At 38.0% G+C, this 18,535-nt stretch overlaps 1 protein-coding gene across 1 annotated transcript in view; it reads left to right on the top strand.

Moving 5' to 3' along the window:
* Positions 1-18,535, top strand: part of OXCT1 (3-oxoacid CoA-transferase 1) — a 94,822-nt gene that overhangs the window by 41,283 nt on the left and 35,004 nt on the right. The window contains exons 8-13 of the mRNA XM_081940092.1: positions 418-525; positions 10,966-11,080; positions 11,189-11,283; positions 11,529-11,577; positions 13,430-13,502; positions 14,312-14,387. Of these exons, the coding sequence (XP_081796218.1) occupies positions 418-525; positions 10,966-11,080; positions 11,189-11,283; positions 11,529-11,577; positions 13,430-13,502; positions 14,312-14,387 (516 nt within the window). The remainder of the gene's footprint in view (positions 1-417; positions 526-10,965; positions 11,081-11,188; positions 11,284-11,528; positions 11,578-13,429; positions 13,503-14,311; positions 14,388-18,535) is intronic.

The raw sequence follows: 18,535 nt of genomic DNA, 5'->3' as shown, positions 1-18,535 counted from the left end.
AAATGGATAGAATTTCAACTCAACACTTATAAAATTGGATGGTGCCCCATTGCTGCAATATATTTAGCTAGATCTCTGATAAGATTCTACTATTCAGATCTATCTGGTAGACCACGGGTGTCAAGCTTGATTGCATCATGTGATGTCACTTGACTTTTTTACCTTTGTGGAGCTTGGATGGGCGTGGCCTGTGCCTGATGCATCCGGCCCGTGGGCCGCCAGTTTGACAACTCCCATAACTCCTAGCAAGCAGAACTTTGGACTGTTTGTGCTAATATTTCTCGGCATTGTAGTACTAGCACATCTGGAAGAGAGGGCTAAATAAGGGAAAACTGCACTCTCCTTATTCTTGTCGAAATCATGTGGTATAATGCACTACATTCTTTCTTTATCTTTTTTATTTTTCTATTATTTCAGGTAGAAGAAATTGTTGATGTAGGGTCATTTCACCCTGAAGATATCCATGTCCCCAAAATCTACGTCCATCGTCTTATCAAAGGGGACAAGTATGAAAAAAGAATTGAGGTAACTCCTAGGTGGGTTTGGAACTGGTCTGTGGATATGGCTGCGCTTGCAAAATGTTTCCACTGGCAACGTTAGTTTGGATGTGGTGATTATAGCGACAGCCAAGGAACAGTTTCATGTGCTGAGTCTCCAGAGACAGGTAATCTCCTATCCCTCTCACCTCCAGACATTCAACACAGGCAAATCTGATCTATGCTTTATACAAAATTGTGTGTGAGACAGCAGATAACTTAAAAAGTCATTTCCTTATAGAACAATGGTAACCTTTGATTCCCTTATGGGAGCCATCACTTCTAATGAATAACTTTGGTCCAGGGGTATATCTTAGGGCACTGACGGCGAATCTTTTCGGCACCGAGTACCCAAACTGGAATGCTCTTACATACACACATGCCGGAGCACCAGAAACCCAAACTGCCCAGCATGCAAATACCTGTTTTTTGGCTATTTTTCAGGACATTTTTGGGGCCACTTTCAGGCTGTTTTGGGGGCTGTTTTCAGGTCGTTTCCCGTCCCCAAAAATGGCCTGAAAACAGCCCAGAAATGGCCCCCAAAATGGCCTGGAAAATGGCCCTAAAAACAGTCTCTTTTTTGATCATTTTTGGGGCCGTTTTCAAGCTGTTTTTTGGGCCGTCTTCAGGTCGTTTCTCAGGCTGTTTTCTGGTCATTTTCCAGTCCTCAAAATGACCTGGAAACAGCCCACAAATGGCCCCCAAAACGGCCTGGAAATGGCCCGGAAACAGACCCGAGAATGGACCCAAAAATGGCCCGGAAAACAGACCAAAAACAGTCTTTTTTGGGCCATTTGGGGGGCCATTTTCAGGCTGTTTTCCAGCACTCCGGTGTCTGTGAACCCCAGCTGGCTGGCGCACAAGCACATTCCGAAAAGCAGAGGAGCATCTGGCGAAGGCGCACATGCCTTCAGAGAGGGCTCTGTGTGCCACCTCTGGCACGTGTGCCATAGGTTCAGCATCACAGAATATGTGATACATCAAATTTGCTGCTATTAAGGAGGCCTCACTTTGAGATTGCTCCGAATTCTATGTATGGTGTCTTGAGCTCTGTGAAGGGAATTAGACCATAAATAGAAGCATCATCTGCTATTGTAACCTTACCTGTTGCAATTGTAGTCAAATGATTGGTTCATAGCAGATGTGTCCCTGGCACTTTTTTTTTCTTAAGAGAAGCTTACAAAAGGGGGATGACAGCCCCAAACAGTGTTGCTCTCTCTTTTTATATTTGGTAGTGCCAAAAATGAGAGCCAGTTTGGTGCAATGGTTGGGATACCAAGTTAGAAACTGAGGAACTGTGAGTTTTAGTCCTGCTTTGGTTATGTAGTCAGCTGGGTACCTTGAGCTAGTCATTCTCTCTTATTCTTAGGAAAGAGACCATAGCAACCCACTTCTGAAAAACCTTGCCAAGAAAACTGCAGGGACTTGTCCAAGCAGTCACCAGGAGTCAATACTGACTCAAAGTCACACATCCACAAAAATGCCAAAAACATTTTAATTCTGCTAAAAACAGCTCTTCGCATTCCCAGTTTGAGCCTAGTTTTCTAATATTGCTTTCCTTCCTTCCTTCCTTCCTTCCTTCCTTCCTTCCTTCCTTCCTTCCTTCCTTCCTTCCTTCCCTCCCTCCCTCCCTCCCTCCCTCCCTCCCTCCCTCCTCCTCTTCCATCTCCTTTTTTCTGTCTCTGTTTCTTTCTCTCTCCCTCCCTCCCTCTCTCTCTGACTCACTCTCTCTGTCTCTCTCTCATTTTACTTTATTTATTTAGCTTTCACCTTTGCATCAATGTTGACTCTTGGTAACTCTCTGAGCAAGTCCCTGCAGTTTCTTTATTTCTTCATATTCAGTCAAAAGGTCTCTCTGTCGATTTTCCATCTTATTATTCAGCCACATCTTCAGCTGCCCTCCACCTTTTCCTCGGGTCTGTTTTTCTTCACCCTTGTGACTCCTCCTTCTTTTTGTCCTCTTGTTTTGAAATGTTTCATATAGCCTGGACCACAGCTGCAGCTGGGATTGAATTGGGTTTGCTTATTTGTTTTAATCCTCGTTGGGATCTTTCTTGGTAAACAGACAATGAAGCTTCGAGCTTCCCTGTTTACCTAGTTGTGGGCTGTTGAGGGGAACAGGAAGTGCGGAAAGAGTCTATAAAAATAGCATCCATCTATAAGGTGCTGATTGCATTTTCAGATAGAAATTATATTGGACGTAATACAGTTTTCCACTGCCTGCTGGGTGAGGTTTCTGCTGTAAAGCAGATTTAACTAGGGAGCCTGGCAAAGAAAGATAGCCTTTATCTTATTAAAGGAGGAATAATTGCAGTCGTATATCTGGCCCAATTGCAGTTGTGTGAATAAAATAGCCAAAGAAATACCTAAATTCTCTTTATCCCATTTCCCCCCTCCCAATAACTGTGATGATATTTATGCTCTTGACATTCAAATTTCAAATAAAATTTGAGGGCAAGATAACAAGCTGCAGATTTAGACCAGAAGCCTTGTCCCTGGATCTCACAGTAACAGCCTGACCATTGATCCACAGCTCTGCATAATGCATATAGGAATATTCAGGGCTCTTGCATCCACTGTTCTTGCAACTGTGGAGATGATAAAACTTCATTTCCCCTTTTGCAACCCCTGTTGAAAATCCATTCTGCCAAATAAAACCATCTGTCTTGAATTAGACCAAGCACTGATTTATTCTACCAGGACAACAAATGATTTAAAACAACAACAGCAGGAATCCAAATTTTTATTTAAAAAAAATCTTTGGCTTCTGTTCAGGTTGATGTCTGTAAGTCTTTGCAGTAATCAATGTGGATTATTTTGCTTACTGGCTCTAGGTTACCTTGTCAGTATAACTCACTTTAAGTTGAGAGTTGCTCAAAGTTTGTAACATCCTTCTTGGGACCTCATATAGACAAACATCTGTGCAGGTGTTGTTTGTTGCAAAATACACATTGCACAATTGTCTGTTTCAGTAATACTGTGAATAATAATATAATATAATATAATATAATATAATATAATATAGTATAGTATAGTATAGTATAGTATAGTATAGTATAGTATAATATAATATAATATAATATAATAATAATAATAATAATAATAATAATAATAATAATAATAATAATAATAATAATAATAATAATAATAATAATAATAATAATAATAATAATATAGTATGAAAATTGAGTAACTCAGTTCAAGGAAAACTCACAGTTCACAGCAAATCAGCACCAGTTTTATAAGAGCTTAGAAAGTGGAGATGGAGTAACAACAAATGAAAAGCCTGATAAAGAGAAAGCTCTGAAATTCTGGAAGAATTTGTGGGAAAACAACAAGAAGCACAACAAATGCAAGATGGATCAAGCAGGTTGAGGCTTCTATTGAAGTGCAAAAAATGGAAGATGTGAAAATAGCAAAAGAAATGGCGCAAAGGCAGTCAAGAAAAGTGAAGAATTGGAGTGCACCTGTACCAGATGAGCTACATGGTTTCTGGCTAAAGGCACTTACAAGTATTGGCAGCCCAAATGAACCAGATCTTAAAAACACCTGACAGTGATGAATGGATGACAACTGGAAGGACATTTTTGATCCAAAAAGATAAAAGAAAAAGGAAAGGACCCTGGAAACTATAGGCCAATCACTTGTTTGCCAATAACATACAAGCTCCTTACTGGTATCATTGCAAACCAAATTTACGGATACTTAGAGAAATGACTTGCTTCCTGTAGAACAGAAAGGATGCAGCAAAAATTCAAGAGGAACAAAGGACCAACTGCTGATTGGCAAGCTAATCCTAAAGAATTCAAAGAAAAAACGAACCAAGCTGTTCATTGCTTGGATAGACTATAAGAAAGCGTTTGATTCAGTTACCCACAGCTGGATCAAGAAATGCCTGAAAATCTTTGGCATTAGCAGCAACATACAAAAATTCATGGAAACTTCAATGAACTTCTGGAAAACGAAGCTTATGGCTAATGGAGAACAACTGGGTGAAGTTGAAATTAAGCGAGGCATTTTCCAGGGTGATTCTCTTTCACCCCTACTTTTTGTACTCTCAATGCTACCACTGACAACCATTTTGAAGAAGGTGAACTGTGGATACAAACTTGCAAAGAAAAGACTGAAAATTTCACACTTGGTGTACATGGATGATTTGAAGTTGTTTGGTAAAACAAAAGCTGAACTGAATTTATTAATTGAAAGCACAAAAGAATTTAGCCAAGACATTGGTATGCAGTTTGGAATTGACAAATGTGCAACAATGGCAACCAAGGCAGGCAAGGTCCTAGAAGATGATGGAATACAACTTGAGAATGAAGAAATGATAAAGGCAGTAAAAGCAGAAGAAGACTACAAGTACTTGGGGATTTTAGAGGGCCTCTGACTTAATGCATAATAAAGTCAAGGAATTAACCTCAGCCAAGTACATTTGACGAATTCGCAAGATATTAAAGTCCAAACTGAGTGCAGGAAACATCATAAAAGCCATAAATACCTGGGCTATACCTATAATTCGATACTCTGCAGGAATAATTGACTGGATCCAGATGGAATTGGACAATTTGGACAGAAAAACAAGAAAGCTTATGACAATGAATTATGCTTTGCACCCTAAAAATGATGTTGACCATTTGTATCTACCAAGAGCAGAGGGTGGTCGAGGACTCCTACAAGTAAAGCAGACTGTGGAAGAAGAAAGACCCAGCTTGAATGATTACATCCAGAAAAGTGAAGAACCAATGATTAAGGAAGTAAATAAAGGAGGCCTTTTGAAGACAGCTAAGTTAAAAGCTGAATATAAGAAAGAAGTAATTGAGAAGCGAGCTGAAAATTGGAAAAGCAAAGCTATGCATGGCCAATACTTGAAAAGTATAGAAGGCAAAGCTGACCAAAAACTAACTTGGAACTGGTTAAGATCAGGAGTACTGAAAAAAGAAACAGAAGGCTTTATTTTGGCAGCTCAAGAACAAGCCTTAGCCACAAACTGCATGAAGGCAAAAATTCAACATGTTACCACCAATGGCAAATGTTGCCTCTGTAATGAGAAAGATGAGACAGCCGACCACTTGATCAGTGGGTGCAGCAAAATTTCACAAACTGACTACCTACAACGCCATGACCGCGTTGCTAAGATTATTCACCGGAAATTGTGCCAAAAGTTTGGATTTTGAGTACAGCAAAAACTACTGGGACCATCAGGTTGAGAAGGTTTTAGAGAATGAGAAAGGCAAGATCTTGTGGGACTTCAGAATCCAGACTGACAGGCACTTGGCCTACAACACACCTGACATAACAATAATTGAAAAGAAAAAAGTATGGTTCATTGACATTGCAATACCTGGTGATGCACGAATTGAAGATAAACAGCAAGAAAAAAATCACAAAATACCGGGGCTTGCAAATTGAGGTTGAGCGACTGTGGAAAAAGAAATCATGTGTTGTCCCCAATTGTAACTGGTGCCCTTGGAGCAATACCTAAAGGGCTACCTCGCTATTTGAAAATTCTAAATTTACCTGACTTGAACATTCTGACTCTACAAAAAACCACCCTACTTGGAACAACTTATATCCTCCGACGTTACCTTAACAGTTTCTAGGTCCTTGGTTAGGACTCGAGCTGCCCCAAAGGCTGTGAATCTCACCAAAGATTAAAATAATAATAATAATAATAATAATAATAATAATAATAATAATAATAATAAAACTTCCAACTAATATTTGATTCATTCCTGAGTTGATCTCCGCACTGAGGCTGGAAGATTTCTTACCCTTTGTAAAGAACTCACCGGATGGCCTTGACAGAGAGAGGGATATCTATTACCAAAGCAAATAAGATAAACATGGCTTTAGTCTATACATAGATAGAGATGTCTGAAAATGCTTAAGGCAGACACAAGAACATAAAACACATTCAGACTTGCAAGATTCTCTTACTACAGTCATTCTAAGAAAAGTAGTTTTAAGCATATGTAGTGTCTGTTTCTCCATCTGATCTACTTTGTAGGACTAACATATCTTCTGTCTTAATGTAGTTCAATGTAGTGTCTGTTGATCCATAACAAATATTACTTGGCATTCATTTTGGAGAATGAGGGTGAAAGCTGTATTGTTCATGTGTGTATGAATGTGTACATACCCTGCTTCCCTGAAAACAAGATCTCTCTGGATAATAAGCCCAATTGGGCTTTTGAACGCATGTGGTAAAATAAGCCCTCCCCCAAAATATTGCAACACAGCAGCATCCATGAGGTGACCACACTCGCCGCCTCCTGCACCTCAAAAATAAAAAGACCTCCCCAAAAATAAGACCAAGTGCTTATTTCAGGGGTCAAAAGGAAATAAGACCCTGTCTTATTTTCGTGGAAACACAGTATATTGTATTTCCTTTCTGAGCTACCATTGCAAATATTACTCTTTAAGTCTAGAGCATTATTCAGAGCAGATGAGGCCCTGATTTGTCTTGACGCAGAAGTTGGAAAAGGTTTTATGTTTGCTATATTGTCTGGGTGAATAGGCTCGGATTGCTTAGAAAAAGCTTGTTGAGGGGAGGAGAGAAGCAGAATTCTTCATTGTGAGTATCCCTTGCAAATAACATACTCACTTCAAACACTGGCATTTCGTGTTGAAAAAATTATGGAACAGTTGATGAGAAAGGACTGATTGTGGAGCTTTACTGGATGATTATTATTATTTATCAAACTTGCATGTCAGCCAACTCCGAATGATTTGGGCAGCTTGCAACAATCAAATAAAAGAAATTGCAATAAAAACAATAAAAGCTGGCAAGTGTGACAGACCAGTTGGAATGAGGCGAGGAGCTTCAGTCTCCCTTGTCAAAGACCTGGATGAAGGACTATGTCTTCACTGCTCTTCTGAACAACAGCAGAGACCCCATCCAGATCTTCAGGGGAATCTCATGTAGTAGTGCTGCTATAGAGAAGGCACTCTTCCGGGATCCCAATAGATGGCATGGTTTAATTAAAGGAATTGGAGCATCCAACCCTATCAGATCAGATCAGTCAAGCAGATGCTCTGGGGGGCGGTCTTCAAACAATAAGGCTCTTCACCATGTAGGCCTTTATTCAAGCACCTTGAATTGCACTTGGAAACAAACTGGCAACCAATGAAATTCATGAAGCAGAGGAGTTACATCACTGCTTGTGCTACTGCATTCTGGACCAATTGAAGCCTCCTGGTGGTTTTCAAGTGCAGCCCCATGTAGAGTGCACAGCAATAGTCGGGTCATGAGTTGACATAGGGAAGGGTGAAGGTTTCCCCTCCTCCCATTTTATTTACTTACTTACACTGATTTATAATATTCTCTAGATGTTCTAAATTAAATTGCACAAAGTAGCTTTACTGGATGCTGATTTTTTTTATATGTACCCCCTCCTCTCTTTCAACACATACACACACACACTTCTCCCTCCCTCCCTATAGGAAATCATCTTAGTTCATGGATTTCTCAGTTCTTGGAACAGAGTGTTGCCTTTTAATAACATACAGTGTTGGGTCTTAGTTGTCCCAAATTGGTACTAAATCCATAACATGGATTTATTATTAGTGTCAGCTTCTGTTTTTATTGCTTGATGTTCACCACTCGGACTCTAGGGAGGAGAGTAGAAAACAAATGTGAGTACTGTAAATACTGTTGAGCTCAGCAGTGATATTAAACTTGCCTGCCTTGTCCTTTGAGCTCAGAATAGGGAAAGCACTAGCAATAGCTCTTAGACTTATATGTTGCTTCACAGTGCTTTACAGCCCTCTCTAAGCAGTTTACAGAGTCAGCATATTGTCCCCAACAATCTGGGCCCTCATTTTACCCACCTCGGAAGGATGGAAGGCTGTGTCAAGCTTGAGCCTGGTGAGATTTGAACTGCCAAATTGCAGGCAGCCAGCAGTCAGTAGACGTAGCCTGCAGTACTGCACTCTAACCACTGCACCACTGTGGCTCATAAGAACTATTTACTCTTGATATTTCTCTTGTGTGAAATCACCCCCAATCTAACTAATCAATCTATTCACTATTGACTTCTATCAATTAGTAAACAAGTCCTCGCACCCGAACAGCCATAGAGTAGAGAGCAGCCTAGGCACCCATTCCTTGACAAAATCTGAATTTCTGTGTACTACAAAGGTATAATCAGGATAGAACCCTCTGGAAATATCCTTAGTCTACAGCTGACTGTACTACTGATACAGGTCTTAGCATAAACCAGAGATTTACAGTCTGAAGGCCCAGGGGTGCATGCAGCTCCCGTACAATCTCCTGGGGATTTCGAAAATTAATTAACAAATTCTGCAGCGGTTGGAAGAGCACCCAATCACTTCCAATAAAGTCAGAATGAAGTATGAAGTCAGTTGAGTGACCATGGGGCAGTCCTTCTGTGAGCTCTAAGAAGGCAAATCGCATCTAAAAAATGTTACAAAGAGAGCTGCAGGGGACATGTCCAAGCAATTCCCGGGAATCGAATTGACTTACAGTCAGGTACTCACACCCAGAAATTATATCAGGAAGAGAAATAAAATTTAGAGATTTTCCTTTCTTGCTGAACCATGTAGCAGAACTTTGAAACCTGGGAAAAATTATGAACTCACCACATATGGATTTCAAATCTGTGTGTGTGTGTATGTGAGATTTATTTTGTTTGGACTATGTTTTAGGGTTGTTTTCTTTTTTCCTGTCTAAATATTATACCATATAGATGAAAGGATAAAAGGTTAGGGTTATAAAGATATAAACGATGCAATGTAATATATACTATATAGAACAGTGGTGGCTAACGTTTTTGCACCCGCACCCATAATGCAATGCACACGGTATACCACCCCATGTCCTGAACCCCTGCACTCCACCATCCCCCATGCACGCACGTGTGACACCCCCCCCCCCGTGCTCTGTTTTGGGTCTCATAGGCCTCCCTGCAGTCTCCTGAGACCAAAAATGGGCTGGGGCAGAGCGCCACATGCGCCCCACCCCCAGGGATTCAAAAATCAGCTGGTTGGCGGGAGGCGCACGCACTTGCGCAGTGGAGCTGAGTGGGGTGACTGCTCATATGCCTACAGAGGGGGCTCTGCCTGCCATCTGTGGCCCGCGTGCCATAGGTTCACCATCACGGATATAGAGAGAACATATTATATACTCTGTAAAGTAAAAAGCAAGAGGTCTTGTCCCCTAACAGCTATTTAATTAATTAAAGTCTACTATTTTGCCTCTGCTGCTAAGAATACATGATATGTACCGTCTCCTTGGTTGCATGATGATAGTAGACATGAATAATAGAATTGTCTGCATTAGCTCTTCCACTTAGTTTAATCCAGATCCTCTCTACTACATTCAACATTCAATGCAACCTTTCTTCCACTGTGTCACTTTTTTGCAAATATATTGCCTATTATTAATTTTAATCAAATGCACATTTAAAAAAAAATCAAAGTAAGTATTTTGAATAACTTATTAGATTTCCAAAAAGGAATGAAGTTAAAAGATAAACAAATAGAAAATTAGAAAAGAAAATGGCTCAGAAAGCAATAAAAGTAAAAATGCAGAAAGAAAAATAATAAGAAAAATAGGAAAAGAATTATTTCTGGCTTTCTTTGATACAGGTATAAATATAAAAATGCATCAAAGCCTTACTCTAAGATCAACATTTCTCAATATTATTTTCATAATCCCGTGTAATAGTAATGAAATTCCAAAATCAGCTTTTCATTTCTTACAGTTTCTCTCAAAAAGTCCAATAATGGTTTCCAAGTAAAACTAAAATTTGTCAAAATCTTTCATCAAAGCGATAGCTTTCACCATCTCTGCTAATTCCACCAGCTTCAGCATCGATCCTACTATTGTAGATATTTATAAGTCCTTCCACTTTTGAGCATATAAAAATCAAAGTAAGCTTTTGACGCTTTTTCACTTAATATTTTTGACGTACAGTTCCCAAGACTTTATTCAAAAACCAAGTACATCTCTCAACTCAGAGAAAATTGCTATAAATCAGGGGTCGCCAAACTTTCGGTCCTCAGGGATCACTAAATTCATAATTTTAAATCCCACAGGCCACTAACGTGATCTGCCTAATGACCGGCTGGCTGGGCGTGGTTGGGGTGTGTGTCATGTGACTGGGTGGGTGTGGCCAACTCGATATCACTCACGTTGAGGGTTAGGGTTACATCCCAGGGACGATAGTTTGAGGACCCCCGATTTAGTGCAATATAAAAATGCAAATAATTTTTCTGCAGACCACCAGCAGTTGGTGATCGCTATTATACATAGACCAGGCCCACTTAATATTATTTCTTACTATTTTAAAGTACCTGAGTGGAAAGGAACATCTGTTTATTTAAGACTCCTGAGGTGTCATTTGCTTGTTCCAAATATCTCATGGAAGAAACACCAACTTCTTGCTTTCCTTTTTTTTTGTCTTAGAGATTATCACTTCGCAAAGCTGAGGAATCTCACAGCAAATCAAAGAAAAGTGGTGATAATGTAAGAGAAAGAATTATCAGGCGGGCAGCTCTTGAATTTGAAGATGGCATGTATGGTATCCTTTAGCCACGGTGAAAGTTCTTTGCTTCCTTGTTTCTGAAGGCACAACAGAACAAGCAATGTAGATAAAAGTTGAATGGAACCTTAACTTAATTAATTAAAGCTAACTTGGGTATCGGCATTCCTCTACTTGCCAGCAACTTCATCAGTCCGGATATAACTGTGCATCTACAGAGTGAAAATGGTGTCCTTGGTTTGGTAAGAGATAATACAGAAACCTATCCTTTAACCTACTCCAGCCAAGGCCTTCCAGATTAATAGGACTTACAGTTCCTATCACACCCTTGTGTGAAAGGGGACCTGTAGTTCAGCTGAGGACAACAGTTTGTTGCAGACTGCTGTAAATATGGCTGGAGAGGTTAATAGTTATGAATGAGTTCATTAAATATATGGTTAAAATAAATATTCAATATTTGTTGTTGTTGTTGTTGTTGTTGAATTAGGGACCCTATCCATATGAAAATGAAGTTGACCCTGACCTCATCAATGCAGGTAACTTTTCCCTATTCTGTTACTTACATTTCTATCTTGCTTTTTCATTCAGAGAGATTAGTGTAACCTATTGTCTGACTCCAGATCGAATACATGGGGAGGACCAGAAAGAAATGTTCCAGATGTAGAGATGTAGAAGAAGAAGTAGCTTTAGCATAGGGGCACACTATTTTTTTCTGAGCCAAAGATCTACTTGGTCTTTTAGTAGCACCACAAAACAAATTTGTGCAGAGTAGCAGCCATGCCAAGACTAAACTTAATGTCATTGTTACTTAAATATAGATAATAAGATTAAATTCCAACTAAGTATTTAAAAAAAACTTCCTCTTCTGTCATATTAAAATAACAAATTTTGTGTGTTTGGGAACCAAGACATTCAGGAATCACACAAATCTAGGAGAATGTAGACTACATGTACCTAACATGTTTTTTTTTGTTGCCAGTCACTTTAGTTACATCAGAGTAACTCTAGTAATTCTTAGCTTTAGTCACCAAGTTATAAAGTGGAAATATCACAAATACCATTCTTCCTCCTCTCCCAGTTTAGTACTGCACATCTCCATCCTGATAAAATAGTATAATTATTACTCAGTAGTACCTGGGTATTTTTATCTCTAAGCTTCTCCATAGGAGATGCTTCTACCTTTTCAGAAGTAAACAAAACTCCTCATGGGAGTCACTTGGTTCCAATGGAACTGGGTGAACTGGGCACTGCCGTTTCCTGGAGATTTTTCACCAGGGTCCCTGACTGATTCATGAGGGTCTATTCTGAAGCTTTTCTCACACAGAGCTTTTCCTTTTCTTAGTATTCTTGGATCCTTCTCTCAATTGTAATTTATACCACCCTGCTCATCACCCCAACAATCCATTGAAGTGGCTGCCTCATGGGCTTTGTCCAAGCCTAATCTTTGAAAAAGGACTTTAACCCAAACTTCCCGACTTCATTATTTAGTACCTTCAACTACAGTCCTTCAGCTCTTCTCAACTTCCGTATTACAGTACAGTATTTATGCTAAAATATCTGTGTTTAAAGATGAACCATGTAACTATCCTTTTCTGATTCACTGGCTTCATTTCTGTATTTCATGAAGAAAGTGGTCAGCAGCACAGGATCTATGGATGCCTGGACATTTGCAATACCCTCAAATGGACTCAAATATAAACCATTTGATTTAAAAAATACAAGGTATCAAGCGAGTTTAGGATTCTCTTTGGGGAAGATGTGATGTACTTGAAAAGTGTGCATGGTTTCTCATTTTGTATTCATTTTTTTCTCAAATACTAGAATAAGTACCATGAAGGTACACCACCTCTGTACATTTTTCTGCCTTACTGAATACAGTCTGTAGAGATTCTCAGTCATTCAAGTCATGGTTGTTGTCCCGAAGGGGCTTTTTCAGGAGGCAACTGGATTTTCTTGTTTTTTTCTTTTGAAGACATTTCTCTTCTCATCCAAGAAGCTTCTTCAGCTCTTACAGGATAGTGGGGAATAGAAAGATTTATATTCCTTGCAAAGCTGTCTGCAAGGAATATAAATCCTTCCATTCCTCACTATCCTGTCACAGCTGAAGAAGCTTCTTGGATGAGAAGAGAAATGTCTTCAAAAGAAAAAACAAGGAAGTCCAGTTGCCTCGTGAAAAAACTCCTTTGGGACTTACTGAATACAGTAACCATTTTTTTTAAACAGTGAGATACTTCAAGAAAACTTCTATTTAATGTAGAGGGAATCATTTTTCTTTCTGTACTAATTAAGAATAATAATGTACGAAGTTGATATGAGTTGATTTCACAGAATAAATTTCCAGTACCACCCTGGAAAGTTCTCTGGTTTTATGCCCAATTTCTTTTTCAGGTAAAGAAACAGTCACTGTATTGCCAGGTGCTTCCTACTTCTCTAGTGATGAATCTTTTGCAATGATTAGAGGGTATGTAATGATCATCCTAATTTTACTACCTGTCCAAGGCACTGCCCCAACTGAATTGAATTTATTATTTAACCATCCCAAAGGGACTTCATACTTACCTATCAAAACAGTCACGCAGTTGATAGATATTTGAGCTATATTAGCAGCTCCAGCAGTTTTAAGAATTGTCAAACTAACTATATAAATCTTTCTATTTTATGAACTGAGTTTCACAACATGGATGTTTTCACAACTAAATATGTAATGCACGAAAGTTAGTTTATTATTTATTAGATGTTAACATTTGTTTGTTTATAACATCTGCTGATCAAAGCTCTGGTACCAAGCTACCAGTGGTACCAGTTGGTTGGTTTTGGGCGTAGCAATTTGCATGAACCCAATCATTATGGTTTATGAATCATGGTTTAGAGTCCCAACCAATTGTGATTTATTCAATTAATTAATGCCACATTTTAATCTATTACTGAGTTCAGACAGACATAGCCTTCTATAAATGTCTTTGGAACTTCAGTCTTATGTTTATTCAAATACATTTAAACAAGCAATCCTTTAATAATAATAATAATAATAATAATAATAATAATAATAATAATAATAATAATAATAATAATAATAATAATAATAATAATAATAATAATAATAATAATAATAATATTTGAATTTATTAGCCGCTCCCTCTCCACACAGGACTCCCTCACTGCTATTTAATTTTTCAACATCTTGAGGATTAAAGTAACTAGTGTGCCAGAATTCTGTGTGTAGTTGTTCTTCCAGTTGTGCACTGATGTTGTGCTTTGATGTTTCAACAGGGGACATGTTGATCTAACTATGCTTGGGGCAATGCAGGTATCTAAAAATGGTGATTTAGCCAACTGGATGATTCCTGTAAGTAGATTTAATTTTATATTATTTTATTGCTGAGAATAATTTGAAGTGCTAATATATATCTTTACTAAAGATCTTTCTTAACATCTGTGTTTCAAAAAAAAAGTGCCAGAAAAAGGAGAATATAACTTGTGCAAATCAGTCATCTCCTGATTTGCTCAGAAGGGATCACAATATTATATTTGTCTTTTGTAACTGAAGATTTCCTTTAGAAATCTAATCCTAAAGAAATCTAATCTAATAATTCTAATGAAAAAGAAAAGGAAAATCTTGGTTCAATCTGTTTTGTGTCATTGCCCTTCTCACTAGGGGCTCCTCAGTGTTAAGTGTAGTTCCTAATTACAGTATCAATCAATCGCTCAGCTATATTCGTATAAACATCAAATGAAATTTTGAAATCTGTTATTTAGTTTCAGGTTGAGGAACCAATGATTCCAGATTCTGTGGGATGAGAATTCTGTCGTGGTCATAATAGAAATTGTAATCCAAGACATCTAAATTCCAGAATAGAATCAAGGGTTTCATAAAGTGACAAAATGCTAGTTTGATCCCTGCTGAACTGATCTTGCGGTTAGAAAGTTTTTATAACATTCAGTCAGAATTTGATCGATTCTGTAATTTAAATCCATTTCTCCATGGAGGAAAGAACAGGTTTTGACCTTCTTTGTAATATCCATCCAGGCTTTTGAACAGTGCTATTTTATTATACCTCAATCATCTTTTCTCAAGGCTTAATATACCCAGTTTCTTCAATCCATCTTCATAGGACTTAATATCTAATCCCCTAGTCTTCCTTCTTGCTCTTCTTTCAATTTGTTCCAGTTTCTCTAAATTCATCTTAGAAGATGTTGCCCTGAATAGACAGGGTACTTTGTGTGTATCTGTGACGTGTGTGTGTGTGTGTGTGTATCTCACTAAGGAGACTAAGAATAGAGAGGAAGAATAATTATTTTTGTGATTTGAAAGTTATATTTCTGTTGGTGCGGCCTAAACAAACATTATTATTTTTTGCTTCCACATTACAGAATACACAACACAGAATGATAGATAATTACACAGAATTACACACATTCCATTTGTAATCCACTACTATTCCAAGATCTTTTTCATAGCTTCTATTACAGAGGTGGGCTGCTCCCGGCTCGCCCCGGATCGGGGGAGGTGGTAGTGACGGTGGTGGTAGGCTCCGCCCACCCATCTGGACGCTTCTGCGCATGCACAGAAACATTGCGTGAACGTTTGAGTACGCGTGTGAGCACGAGCGAACTAGTAGCAGCGGGATTTGCAACCCACCTCTGTTGTATTACCAAATGAAGTGAAGACCTTCACACTTCTCTCTTGTTAAATTTCATTCTGTTACTTAGGTTACTTTTCAAGATAATTGTAGATGTTATTTTCTGTCTTCCAGGGTTTTAAATGATCTGTAATGGAGGGGAATGTTGGGGTTCTGAAGACCAAATTGATAAAAACTACAGCACACAATAACCCATCTACAGGAGTGAACCAGTTCAGTTATTTTCATTATTCGTTGCATTGATAGAAAGCATTGGTTTCTGTTCCAGCCATGCAAGGCCAATCATGTAAATGTTAACTAAATGACAAGCTTAAGCAGAGATATAAATAGATCCCCCCTTTCCTTATTCACTTGCCGGCAAAACATTTTAGATGAAAGGTTGGAATGCAGCAACTTGTATTATAGTTTTATTGCAATAGCATTCAGAGCTCAACTGTTTCACTGCTGCAATAATAAAACTTCTAAACTATGTCTGCAGCTATAGCTAATCTTCTTAGGGTTAATTAGGAGCTTTAGAGAAAATTTAGCTGGCAATCTCTTGTGGCTATCAGCACATGGATATTTTTCTCTTCAGATGCTCTACTTCCCCCTGAGAATTCTGCACAGGATAGACTGATTCTAAAAATCTGGTTCTTCTCTACCTTTGATGATCTTCCTTAACCCAGAAACTCTTCAATGGCTCTTTGGGCTTCCCTGGAATCCAACAATCTTACAGTAGCCTCCAAACCAACATAGTTTACCTAAATCCAACTGCTTAAATCCAGTTTAGTTTACCACTCATAAGCCTCAGATACTTTCCCTGTTAGCTCCTTATCCCATTTCAGCTTCTTCTCCCCACTTTTCCTGAGAGGCTCTCTCTTTGCGCATGTTGTCTGTAAGCTAGTTTCTCGCAATTATTTTTTCAGATTGGGTTTACAACCTCTAGGAACAGCTTGTCTACATGAAAAATCATATGGGAGGATGCAGAAAGTGTTTAGCTTCTACATCTGTCATATATCCATTTTTGTTTCATGTGCAGATTTAATCAGCATCCCCATCTTTTCTACGTGCAAATTATTAATGAAAATATTACAGATTAAAGGACCCAGGATTAATTCTTGCATTATCCCATTTGATAATACAATAATTTGATCAGGAACTATTGATGAATACTCTTTTAGGTATGCTTTTCAAGCCAGCTGTCAGGGTTCCAAGTAATAAATCCATTGCAAGCAAGACTCCGACGCAATTGAATTCCTCAAAGATTACTTTTATTGGAAATATCATATTGGTACATATCTGGTGAAAACCGACTCTGAAAACTCTCGCGGTTTTCACCATTTTAAAAGTAAAAAGATTTTCCACTTTCTCAAAATAGTCACATGGGCCAATCACTGTGCAGTCCGACATCACTCCACCTTCCTCCGACCAGGTGTGAGAATGTCCTTGGTTCCCAAGAGAAAGTATTTTGCTTTGGCTGCAAAAATCTCTCTATCTCAAATTCCCCCCCTCCCTTTTTTTTAAAAGACAAGTTTTATTGCAATTTTGTTTCTATCATACATAATCATATTTATAATCATAGTTTCAATATATTCTAATCTTCTAATCTTCAGTATATTCTAAGTTTCTGGGAAGAAAAAATAGGGTACATTACTGGGAAAACTGTAAAAAAGGTAAAATACAAGGCGTACAATGATGTTTATGTGTAAAAATTAAATAAGAAATGATAAAGAACTATTTGAAGATAATAATATTGTGGAAGTTGGAATAGCAAAGCTGTGGTTAAAAATAATTAATTTGTAAAGATGAATAGTAATTAGTTGATGACAAAAAGAAAAGTGTGTTTAGTAATGATATGTAAACTTACATGCATTAATGGAAAAAGATAAAGGGTTATATAAAAGAGATGAATATTGATAAAAGTGGGAAGTTTAGAATATATTGAAACTATAATTGTAAATATGATGCATAAGATGTGACCTGGTCCACTCTCTGTCCATAAAGTATGTATGATGGGGGAAAAAAAATGGGATTCCTAAAAGAGCAAGGGATGATGGATAAGGAGGAAAAGGTGAACAGAAGAGAGGTATAATTATAGGGTAAATATTAGTACATATATATATAATGAGTGAGATCAGTAGATGAGAGTGTGAAAGTAGACAATTAAATAAATACTATTAATATTTGAAGGTAATCTAAACAATGTTGGGAATGTAAAATGTTAAATCCCCCTCCCTGACCCTCAGCTCCAGTGTGGCAACACTGAAGCAGACAAAATGGCTTCGTCAGGCGAGCTTCAGGGTTGACAGCAGCTATGAAGTCATTTAATTGTCATGCAACCTAGTCCATGTTTAACTAGTGTACTAAACAATAAGTATTGAAGTATTTACTTAAATAGTCTGCTGAAGATAAATTATGTCTACAACATTGCTATAATCTGTTACAATCAAAAAAGGAAATTATTCTGTATTTCTTCACTAAGCTGACTTACCATATACCCAGAAAACATAATTGCCTTCAGCAAAACGTCTTGTTACCCTTTTATAATTTTATTATGCCGTAGTCATAAGTATGAAGCATCTCCTACCCTTGAGGGCTTCTTAGGACAAAGCTCTGATATATTTTCTCATTTTAAAAAGCAAAGAAAAAAAAGGGCATTGACTTGAATGCTTTGTTTACCAATTAAAGCACAATTTTATTCCTTGTTCTGTATTTTACCTATTTCCATACCTCATTGATTTCTTCCAGGCTGGCATTCAGCTATTCATTGCCAGGTTTAAATTTTAAGCGACAGGAGAAATTTAATTGATTTTCAGAGCTAAACAGATTCATTATAAAGAGAGTTGGGGAGAAATAAACTTTAAAAATCCACTTG

Source organism: Natrix helvetica, assembly GCF_964273705.1.
Source record: "Natrix helvetica genome assembly, chromosome: 2".
Taxonomy (NCBI): domain Eukaryota; kingdom Metazoa; phylum Chordata; class Lepidosauria; order Squamata; family Natricidae; genus Natrix; species Natrix helvetica.
Note: the sequence above shows the minus strand (reverse complement) of the source record. Positions and strands in the feature narration are given on the sequence as shown.